The sequence below is a fragment of the Drosophila teissieri genome, chromosome 3L (genome assembly GCF_016746235.2).
Source record: "Drosophila teissieri strain GT53w chromosome 3L, Prin_Dtei_1.1, whole genome shotgun sequence".
NCBI classification, from domain to species: domain Eukaryota; kingdom Metazoa; phylum Arthropoda; class Insecta; order Diptera; family Drosophilidae; genus Drosophila; species Drosophila teissieri.
Genome location: NC_053031.1, coordinates 16665442 through 16676492, shown reverse-complemented (window position 1 = coordinate 16676492; position 11051 = coordinate 16665442). Strand labels below are relative to the sequence as shown.

The 11051-nt window shown below is 45.2% G+C and overlaps 3 protein-coding genes across 3 annotated transcripts; 1 reads left to right on the top strand and 2 right to left on the bottom strand.

The window, feature by feature from the left end:
- Window positions 1-193: 193 nt before the first annotated feature.
- Window positions 194-2256, bottom strand: LOC122616780 (U4/U6 small nuclear ribonucleoprotein Prp4). The gene has a single exon (XM_043792339.1). The coding sequence runs from the start codon at window positions 2120-2122 to the stop codon at window positions 464-466; it is 1659 nt and encodes a 552-aa protein (XP_043648274.1). The 5' UTR covers window positions 2123-2256; the 3' UTR covers window positions 194-463.
- Window positions 2257-2667: 411 nt separating this feature from the next.
- LOC122615905 (putative RNA-binding protein Luc7-like 1) lies at window positions 2668-4365 on the top strand. Its single transcript, XM_043791081.1, has 2 exons — window positions 2668-4123; window positions 4186-4365. The coding sequence occupies exon 1, from the start codon at window positions 2839-2841 to the stop codon at window positions 4099-4101; it is 1263 nt and encodes a 420-aa protein (XP_043647016.1). The 5' UTR covers window positions 2668-2838; the 3' UTR covers window positions 4102-4123; window positions 4186-4365.
- Window positions 4366-6272: 1907 nt separating this feature from the next.
- LOC122617669 (enhancer of mRNA-decapping protein 3) lies at window positions 6273-10916 on the bottom strand. Its single transcript, XM_043793614.1, has 5 exons — window positions 9967-10916; window positions 8657-9571; window positions 8438-8598; window positions 8291-8375; window positions 6273-8235 (listed from the first exon to the last, which is right to left on the bottom strand). Exons 1-5 carry the CDS (start codon window positions 10503-10505, stop codon window positions 7911-7913), a joined length of 2025 nt encoding a protein of 674 aa, XP_043649549.1. The 5' UTR covers window positions 10506-10916; the 3' UTR covers window positions 6273-7910.
- Window positions 10917-11051: the final 135 nt, after the last annotated feature.

Below are 11051 nucleotides of genomic sequence, written 5' to 3'. Positions count from 1 at the left end.
ATACGAAAAGAAATTAAATGGAAAACTATATACAAGTAATGAAAACCGATTTTTAATTCTGAGGTTGCGCTGAAGTTCTGAACTGGATTATATTCTTAAGCTATAATAACTTGGGATAAAATTAGTTATTGGACCAGTTAAAATCATCGTCCTTTCAAGGAATCCATTAAAACCCGATTAAAACTCAATTCTCTACCAAAAATGTATTTTTTATTAACAATTTCAATAAAAAATTCTTAAATTTACGAAATGCAACATCGCTGCATCTGCCTTTCGCCTAACAAAAACAACAAATTGTGTTATACAAAACGAAAACTTGAAATGTTTGCATGAACTGTCTTGGGCTATTGTCTCTGAAATAACAAAAACAGTTGATGAGTAAGTCGTGCCCAGCGGGCAGATCGCAAGTGGAGATTGTCTGCGTACGTCCACAGGTGAGTACAATAAAGTAATGGTATCAAAATCAGCTATCCGGCGACCACAGCTTAAATGTGCGGTCAAAAGAGGTCGTGGCTATATACTGCGAGTTGGGCGCGATGTCCACCGATATGACCTTGTTGTCGTGGCCCTGCAGCGTCTTTAACGGCTGCCACGTCTTGTTGGACCAGATCTTGGTGGTCGAGTCGTAGGAGCAGGTGACCAGAAAGCTGCCGCACTCCTGCTGGTACTTTACGTCCGAAATTAGGTTGGTGTGCGCAGGAATGGTGTAAACCGGCTGGCGTCGCCTCAGGTCCCAGATTTTACAAGTGTTGTCCTGGGACCCTGTTGCTATGTGGAATCCATTTGGAGAGAAGTCCACTCCGAAAACGGCGCCCAAGTGTCCCTCGAGAAACATGATGCACCGACCAGTGCGCAGATCCCACACCCGTCCAAAGGCATCCAGTCCGCCGGTGACCAGGACACTGCCATCGGAATGATAGCTTAGGCAGTGCACCGGCTTTGCGTGCCCTTCCTGGTGAAGCACCTCGGTTTTTTGCTCCAGATCCCAAAGACGCCAGCTGGAATCGTAGCAGGCGGTGGCCAGGAAGCGGCCGGACGGATGAAAGGCTACTTTGGAGACGCGATGCGGCATGTGACCGGTGATGTCGGCAATCGACTCCTCGTTGTTGAAGCCCCACAGCTTAACGGCGCCATCGTGGCCACCAGAAGCCATGGCAACCACGTTCTCCTCGTCCGCCTTGACTCCTGGCCGCAGAGCAACTCCGCCCACATAGCTGGCATGCCCGCGCAGCGTCTGCTTCAGCTCGCAATCAGGCACGCTCCACAGCTTGCAGAGACCCGACCACGAGGAGGTCAGAAGGAGTGAGGAGTCTTCGCTAAAGGCAGCACTACTCACGGGTCGCGTGTCACCCACCTGGGAGCACAGCGGAGCTAGTGACTGCAGCTTCTTTTGCATCTCCACCATGCGACCGGCACGTGTGGCGCTGGGCACTTCAAGGGCATCACGTGCTCGAACCAAGCGATCCTTGGCGCGCGGTAGGGAATAATCCGCCAGCCAGAGTCGAGCAATTCGCAGGGTATCAGGTCCCTCGTGATACCAGGTGGCCTGATCCTGGTCCCGCTGTTGCTGCTTGCGCTCCTCCTCCTCGTACTGCTTCTTGTTGATCGCGTTCTCGCCCAATCCAGCCAAGAGTTCCTTAAGACGTCTTCTTCGCTCTGCTGGTCCTTCGCCAAAATAGCAAATGGGTTCGTTTAGCTGGCGCAGATTGCTCTTGATCTCCGTGTCGTCGGTGGAGACATTAATCTGTCGTGCCCGCTTTTTCCGCTCAAATTCCTCAAGGAGAGCCACCTTGTCTCGCTCCATTTCCATCTCCAGATCGAAGTAGTCATCGTCTATTTTATTGGCCAGAGTAGCGGCTGTGGGTGGTGGCGCTGCTGCCTGCTTGGAGTTGCTAGTCTTTTTCGTGGACTCCTCGTAATCCTCATCGGAATCGATGTCTTCCAGTTGGCCGCCTGTTCCAGTTGTTGTTGTTCCTGCCCCAGACGATGCCGGCGTTCCCGTTGTTGTTGTTGCTGCCCCAGACGCCGCGGCATTTTGCCGCTTGCGCTCCGATTCCTCGAGGGATCCATAATGCAGCGTACGCTGCCGCTTGATGTACTGTATATCGTCGTCATCGGACATCGTTGCGGCCAGCAAACGAGTGCAAAATAATTAATTTTAAAACAAAATTTCGCCGAAACAACGAAGAAACAACAAAAAATATTGCCGTAAAGAAAACGTTTTGCTGCCTAGTGTTGAACAACGCTGAGAGGGGTGGTTTGGCGATGGGATAATCTAGACAACGATATTTAGAGCAGTATGCAGCGAATAAGCAATAGATTTTAGATCAATGTGTGGTAATAAAAATATATAAACGAGCTTTTCAACTCATAATTCTATTAAAAACACTAACACAAATTCATACAACATAGCTTTTTCATATTTATTTCTTGTGTTTAATAAAACTTTTTATTGATATTATATGTGATAAACACCCAACTTACGGTTATTACCAAAAACTATAATTGTTTAGGCAAATTAAACAATGTGGCTGTTTGCTTTTTTATTATTCCCACAATAAACTGAATAATTACAACTGAACAAAAGCAGTTACTTCAAAAACCGTGACTGTGCACCGATATATCGCACCACTGGTACTTCACAGCACTGTTTTGCAGCACTAGCCCATTTTAGAACATCCGCACGCACACACACACACAGAATTTTCCTAGGTGATAAAAAAGTGAGTGAAAATTGAGGATTTCTACACGCATCGCACGCTATCGGTCACAAAGTCACCGAGATAGCTGTCACTGCCACCGCCGCAGCACTTTTCACGCGCTCCTGGCCAGAAGGAAATGAGCGCGCCGAGTAACAAAATGTCGGCCACCGATCAGATGCGAGCAATGCTGGACCAGCTAATGGGCACCACACGGAATGGGGACGAGCGCCAGCTAAAATTCTCGGACACCAGAGTCTGCAAATCCTTCCTGCTCGACTGCTGCCCGCACGACATCCTGGCGTCCACGCGCATGGATCTCGGTGAGTGTCCCAAAGTGCATGACCTGGCTTTCCGCGCAGATTACGAAAGTGCCGCCAAGTCGCGCGACTACTACTACGACATCGAGGCCATGGAGCACCTGCAGGCCTTTATCGCAGACTGCGATCGACGCACCGACTCCGCTAAGCAACGGTTGAAAGAGACCCAGGAAGAACTTACCGCCGAGGTGGCCGAGAAGGCCAATGCTGTCCATGGCCTTGCCGAGGAGATTGGCAAGAAGTTGGCCAAGGCCGAGGCGCTCGGCGAGGCCGGTGAAGTGGAGGACAGCATGGAGCTGATGAAGGAGATCGAGGAGCTGCGTGCTAAGAAGATCAAGGCCGAGCACGAATACCGAACCTCTATGCCCGCATCCACCTACCAGCAGCAGAAGTTGCGCGTCTGCGAGGTCTGCTCCGCCTATCTCGGTATTCACGACAACGACATCCGGCTGGCGGACCACTTTGGTGGTAAGTTACATCTCGGATTCCTCACCATCAGAGAGAAGCTGATCGAACTGGAGAAGACGGCGGCGCCGCGCAAAGCGGAGCTCAAGCGGACGGGTAAGATGACGGACCGCGACGATGAGGGCCGTGGACGCAATCGCTACTTTGTAGGTGGTCGTGAACTAGACCGCCGCTCTCGCGTACATCGTTCTCGCTCCAGAGAACGACAGCGCAACCGGGATGGGGAGCGCGAACGACCCAACAACGGACGCGCAACTGAGGAGAAGAGCAGTGAGCGACCCAAGGAAGCGGCGGATGTTCCAGAGCGTGCTGAAAGAGCTGCAGATCGTGGAGGCCGGCGTGATGATAGAGACAACCACGGCAGAGATCATCGCGAACGGGAACGCGATGGCAGACGAGATCGGGAGCGCCATGGACGCAACGACAGAGGACGCTTTGGTGACAGAGGCGGCGGGGGAGGAGGCGCTGGCCATCACCGGGACGACAGGCGCCGCTCAAGGTCCAGGGAACGCTCGCCAAGGGAACGCCGCAACTTCAACCACTTTAGGGATGGCGGTAGCGGCGGAAATGGCCAGCGCAGACGCTCCTACTCCCGTGAGCGCTACTCCCGCCGCTAAGCTAGAATCCCGCCCAGCGCACGTACGTAGCATTAATCACATGAACTATAATGCCACCACAAATTGAACTACTGAAAACAACAGGAACCGAATATTCTTAGCGTAACCAATAAAGCAACCTAGAGCCACACTCTCGACGCTCCAATGTGAAGATACAACTACCTTTGTAAATTGTTAATACTTTAATTGATTTCCATTTTGATCTTGCGTTCCAACCTCTAATGACCGAATAAAGCAGACCAATTTCTGTTGCTTCCCCAAAGTTAACCGAGCCCAGCCTGAGACCCCAACCTCAATGAAAAATGTAAGAGATACGATATACTCGATAAAAGGCGATTGAAATTATATAGTCCCCGTCCAGTCCAGTGTACTTGGCACGTAGAGAAACCAAACCGGAAATAGAAATCCCAACGAATCCGAAGTGTTGTCAATTGTAGTTCAGTTCATAGTAATTCGGTTAGGACACGGCGGCTGTTAAGCTAAAGAAAACTAAATTATTCAGATTGAGAGCAGGAGAAACGTTTAATATTTGATATTTTGTGTGTTGTATAGCTAGCTACAGGTTGGTAACACTGACTGAAACCCAACCAAACCAGACCACATTCGACCATGTACTCTTCTCAGCTAACGATCACGTTCACCCAGTCGAAGTCAACGTGTGTTGTGCATCGCTGTCGTCCGGCTTTGGGGTAAGCCTCCACCATATTTAACTCTGACACTGCATCACTGCTCTGATCTGATTTCATTTGATATGATTTGATTTGATTTGTAACCCCAAAGCGTTCTCTACTTGAAGTTCCACACTTTCGCAGCCGCTAAAACTCTCGCACAGCTTCGGTACGTATTGAGTATGGCGAGGTGATTATATCCATTATACCAGACCAATGTTAGTTGTTTTGGCAGATATGCGTATTACATAGATAATCCAGATAATATAGCTTGGGTACGTATCCATTCCGGCCGACGTTTCCTTTCGAATCGTCGAATGAGTGTGTCCTTTATTTATTCGGTTCTGGGTACGTATAATGTTAGAAGATCACGACTGTGGTACGTATGCATATAACGACTATAATGGTGCCCCATAAGCAAACCAGCAAACCAGGCTTTGTAGGGTTCTCGGCGATCCAGATCCCAACGTACGTATTCCTCCTCCTCTCTCTCTCTCTTGAAATATAATGAAAAATAATTAAAAATACAATCACAACAAACCCAAATAAATTTTAATCTCGTAGTTGTTTAGAGGCAATTGAAATACGTTTCTTACTAAATCTCTATTTATCTTGCAAAATGGTACTTAAGCCACAGAATCGATGCCGCTGCGGGGGCTCAGATCAGTACAGTACATGCCTATATGTGAGTATTCGGGCCACTAATCTCTGATTACAATCAAGCAAATACCAAATTAATCACCGATGACGGCTGTTCTTGGTTTGTTTTTTCGGCAGCCAAGGATTTAGAGTGGGAATTATGAGAGCAGTGTAAAGAGTTGTTTGTGTTTGGCCCTGACAGTGGGTAAGAATCGATCGATAATGCCATCTGATTTTTAACTACCATATATCTATTAACAATACCTATTGTTTTATCTACGCCTAAGTCAACACACTGTTCTACACACTTTTAAGTTATACACCACACAAGACACACTCAAATAAGATAAAAACTAAAACTAATCTTTATGGATCTAAGCGGAATGTAATAAAATTGCACTTGAATTATAGCCGACTATATATTTATGACTGGAAATCTCATTATGGTGTTATACGTAATGATAAGGGCAAGTATGCTTTCAAAACTATTTGCTACTAGAGCTACCTGCAATATCTGTTTACCCGATGCTCGATTTCTGTAACAAGATAATGGAAACCATAATATGAAACATAAGTTTCAAATAGATAAACGTCTATGGTAATCAATTCTACAACTAGGTAGGCTACGTGAAGCGTCAATACCGGGTCATCTGTACCTGACTTCTACAGAACATTCCACTGCCCGGGATGCCATATCAGGGAATGAAGCCAATTCGTAATCTTATAGTGTTTTGGGAAGTTAAGGCTACCTTCGTCTTTATCGGTTTGTTATATAAGCCGTCTATACCGTATAAAAACATATTTACCAATAATTTATACAAGCAACATTCTATATAAGCCCCCAAATAAAACACATTTGGAAAGTTTGTTTTCTTCCATGAGAAGGCTTCTCGGTGTTGTTTTGTATTTTTTAATATTGCTGTTACGTTGGAAAGGACTCTCTTTTTTATCCGTTTTTTATGCCTGATTTCTTGTTCCAAAAAAGAATTTCCGTACAATTTTGTCTTTTAAGTATAAATTTAAAATTAGGTTTTCATTCCTTGTTTAACAATTTCAATTGGCCCAAAAATAGATGTTTTTACAATTTTAAAGCGTTACCAAAATCTGGTTGTTTGTGGTTTCTCCTTGTATTGGTGCTAATTCGTTTGGCTGTGAAATCTGTTGTTACTGTGGTATTGGAAAAACCTTCTCATCCGCTCTCACCACCAACATCCCTTTAAGGTCTGGTCATCATTTCTACTCCTAACGCAAAACAGTCACTGCGGGATCCGCCTGGCGGCCGATTGATCCGCATTCAACTCTCTTTTACAATATAATTTGATGGGTTTGGAAATTGAATTTGCAGATGATCATCAACATGATTGGAGTTTACAATTACAATTATAGTTATTATTTATACAACAAGTAGTTTCAATTTGGGTTGTTTGTTTTGAGTTTTTGGTTGCCTTGCTGAGTCGCAACCTTCTAAAATTTTGCACTATTTGATTGGATTTAAACTTATATAAAATTCATCGTTCTACGGTTTATAGTATAAGTATTGTGTTGTGGTTTCTTTTTAGTATTCGATGGGTAAAAAATTATGCTCTCGACTTTGTTTAGTTTTGCTTAAAGACACATCTTAATTACTTCTATACATAATATAAAGTGTTTCTCATTTTATAAGTTTTGTTTTGTTTGTTTGTTATGGTCTGTTAAATGTTTAAACACTGTATGCTTACGAAACTAACTTAACTATCTGATTTGATTTATACTTGGATTTGTATTCCATATTACATCGTACAATAGTTGTTGCTTTTGCTGTTGATTTTATGCTTAAAATTAGACATTGAATTTGGCATTTATTGCGCATACTTGATAATAATTAACATGATCTTATCTTTCCCCATAGAATTGTATAGTTATTTACAAACAATTTATCGCCTGATTTGTTGTTTACGTTTATGAAGACCACTTGCAGGAAGGACAGTGAATGTAAATTAAACTAAAGCCTTAGGAAATTTGGGATTGAATGTTTGAAAAATTCCTTACAGCGTGTGCCTAAACTAAAGCTTTATAAACTTGTAAATGCTGGACTAGCTTTCAAAACAGAGGGCTGTACAAGAAGTGTCGTTGCTAAAAATGAAAATAAAAAAATCTATAGAGTACAATTGGGAACTAATCATAGTTTGGCACTTGGCCGGGGCAGCTTTTTTTTAATTAATTTAGAAAATATAGGTATAATAACTAGGCGTATCTAAAGGGATGATGCGTGAAGTAACCTAAAAACTATATGTGTACGCGCCGTAGAACAAAATGTTTAACTTGAGTAATATATGAGAGAAGACTACTAAGAGCTAGATTCACAGGAAACTGGACTTGATGATCATCACAAGTGTGCGGGTGTGTCATTGTTATTGTTTTTCTTGTGTGTGCTTATTTTTGTTTTAATGGATTGCAGTTGTTGCTGATGCTGCAGTTTGTTTGATTGCTGTTGTAAATGTTGGTGTTTGTGTTGTCGTTGTTTCAGTCCTTTGAGTGAATCGGTATCACATATTTATGTCCATACGGACTTTTGTACTTAATGCCACAATCACGATAGAATTTATCCGGTATACCTAGATTACATAAATACAATTTGCCACAATTGTTCGTTGATGTTGCTGCTGCTGATTTGGTTGCCGCTGCTGCTGCCGAAGTGCTAGCAATGGGCGTTGGTGTGGCGGCAGCCGAAGAGGATGATGATGTTGCGGTTGATATGCCATTTAATGGTAGTATGGGTAGTATTGAGTACTTGATAGCCACCTCATTAATGCCACACGGCGGCGGGTCTACGGCAAGCACCGACGCGCTAAAAAAAATTCATTATTTTAAGTTGCTTTCGAGGTTAAATGGGGTTCACTAACCGATTTACACTGAGCCATTTCTTGATCGCATCGGATAAATTAGCGGTGTTAGTTGATAATATCACAAGATCTGGCGTGGGTAAGGCTAAAGAATGTAGAAAGTTAAGATTTCGATCAATTATATTTTATATATAATCAGTAACTAACCGTCTACTGTGTAAACTATGACATTGTCGGTTGCCTTAAACAGGGAAATCTCAGCGCTGCTGCTGTGCTGCTCCAGTAGTTTGGCCTGCTCCACGTACAGAAGGACAGTAAGCCCATGCGAAGCCAGCTGGCGACCTGTGGCTGCTCCAATGTTAATTGTTCTGAAAGGAATTATGTTAGTCTCCGTCTTGAAGTCATATATACGTTTGATTAATTTACCTCATATTTTTGACGCCATCACAGATGATGACAATCTTTGGCCACTGATGGTTATTGGCCGGCGTCAATCGTCTGGCACCGCCCAGCAGTGTAATGGCCAGATCACTGGCCCCGCGCGCCAAAATGTCGATCTGCCTCTGCAGGGAGAGGCCCGCCTTATCGGCACATATCTCGATTTTATTACGAACGTAAGCCGGAATCGTCGGTATAATGAGACCGTCGTCTGTCACAAAGTCCTGGCTGCCGTCGAACATGCTTTCGATCTGGCGCAATTGCAGTGGTTTGCTGGCCAGAATGTTCTCATCGTGCCGGTACTTCTGTTCTGGCTTATGATGATGACTGTTCACTATGTGACGCACCACATCTGGTTTTTGGGTCGTCGACTCAATGTCGTCCCAAATTGCCTGCTTGTCGAACAGCGCCAGATTGCCCTCGAAATCGAAATCCTCATGGATCAGTGGATCGTCCGCCTCTCCGCCAAAAGTCTGCTGCACCTGTTGCTGCCGCATGCTGCTCTCCCTTCGCACCCTGTTCCGCTTGTTCTTTCCGTTGCCGTTCCCATTTCCATTGGTATAAGAACCATTTCCGTTGCCATTTCCATTGTTATTGGCGTTGCCATTCCTTCTTCCATTTCCATTTGCATTCCCATAGCTGGAGGCTGCGGTCTGCTTGTAAAAGCCATCTCCGTTGCTGACGATATCTATGGGTTTGCTGCTGCCCAACGACAAGCCAGTCGCCTCGCCACTGTCCCCGCTGCTGCTGCAGTAACTTTCCCGGGTGTCGCTCACGTAGGCGCCCAGTTTTACCTCAACTTTCGGCGGTATCATGTTGCCAAAAAAGGCGGCCACGCTGTTTGGAGTCGTTGACATCTGCGGCTGTTGCTGGGCACTGGACGCACGGGATGTTTGCGGTGTTCTGGATGACGAAACAAATATAAAAGTTAGATGGAACGTTTTCAAATAGTACTCTAAGTTAGCACAACACCTATCAGAAACGGCTGTTGCCTTTTATTCTATGTAATAAAGGTTATTTATCTGGGTAGTAAATTTAAACATAAAGATGGCTTAAAAATGGACTGGATAGCTAAACCAGTAGTAGTGCATGGTGATGAAAAGGCACATTTAGCCTATCTTTTAAAGTTTTCTAATGGAGCTAAATATGTTACGATTAAATCGTGTTGATTGAGGATTTTTACATTATATTACGGAAAACAGTAAAAGTATTATTGGCACTGTATACAGCTCCTCTCAAATGAATTATTCTTATTCTATCAATCGTTTAGAGGGCTATCGTTTAGAGGGCTATATTACCTTCGGGTGCCATTTGAGCCGTTGGTCTCGATAAGCTTCAGCTGATGCATCTTATCGCTTAGCGCCGAGTTGAAGTTGCCACGTGAGCCCGAAGAACTCGAAGCTCCCCCAACCGGTGCCCGTCCATTGTCGTTGGCCCGTGACCGCGGCGTCGATGGCAGATCCTGTTCTCGTTCCTGCTCCTGAAACTGCTGTTTCTGTTGCTGCTGCTGCTGAAGCTGGAGTTGCTGCTGCTTGCCCAGGATGTTTGAGAAGTGGGGTAGCTTGACGGGCGTGGGCTTGTTTATCACTGGCGGAGGTGCCGTGTGCCCATCCAGATCTTGCTTTACGGGCTCGATGAGATCAATGCTGCGGATGTCCGTGCACTTGAGGACCACCTCGGCGTTCTGCTTGCGCAGCGGCACGCCATTGCGGAATGCCCGTACAATGGTGATCTCCTCGGCAGAGATCTGCTTGATCAGGCCCTGGAAGACGCCCAGGACGTCGTCGCAGGCTATAGACACCGCACAGCCGATCCAGTCTTGATCCGTCGGACCCATGTAACCAGTTTTCGGTACTCCCGCTGCGAATGCGACAACGCGTTGGATCGGCTCCTTCTCCCCTGGCTAATGTTCGTTCGAAATGTTTGGTGGCCCGCGAAGAGCTGCTTGTTGTTGTTTTCTTTTCTAATACGCAATTTCGCACTAACTACGCACCACGCACCTCTCTTCCTCTTCTTCCTGCTGCTGCACAGCCGTTGATTCAAGTGTTGTGATGGCTTAAAGTCAGGTGTTTTTGGGTTTTTTGGCTTTGCGGTCAAGGGTTATGATATTCTGTCTCTTTAAATCGATAAATGCACCAACAGTTGCAACACTTTGAGGCTAAAACTTATTGGATTCCTCGTTTCATTGGGATTTTCACTGCTTGCGTGTGGCCGTTCGTCGGTGTTCGGATAATACCCAACAATACCCAAACTCGATGCGTGGCAAATTCGTTTATTTACGAGATTTGTAATCAAAAAATTGCTAAAAAGTTCATGGTTTTAGGAAACCTTGCTCCTTTTGATAAACATTTCGTTTAATAAAAGCCTGCGAGATATTTTATGA

Coding starts and splice junctions, on each gene's coding strand:
- LOC122616780 (XM_043792339.1), bottom strand. CDS start 2,122: ATGTCCGATGACGACGATATACAGTACATCAAGCGGCAGCGTACGCTG.
- LOC122615905 (XM_043791081.1), top strand. CDS start 2,839: ATGAGCGCGCCGAGTAACAAAATGTCGGCCACCGATCAGATGCGAGCA.
- LOC122617669 (XM_043793614.1), bottom strand. CDS start 10,505: ATGGGTCCGACGGATCAAGACTGGATCGGCTGTGCGGTGTCTATAGCC. Junction 9,572..9,966: donor GGCTCAAATGGCACCCGAAG/GTAATATAGCCC, acceptor TTCGTCATCCAG/AACACCGCAAACATCCCGTG. Junction 8,376..8,437: donor CATAGTTTACACAGTAGACG/GTTAGTTACTGA, acceptor TACATTCTTTAG/CCTTACCCACGCCAGATCTT.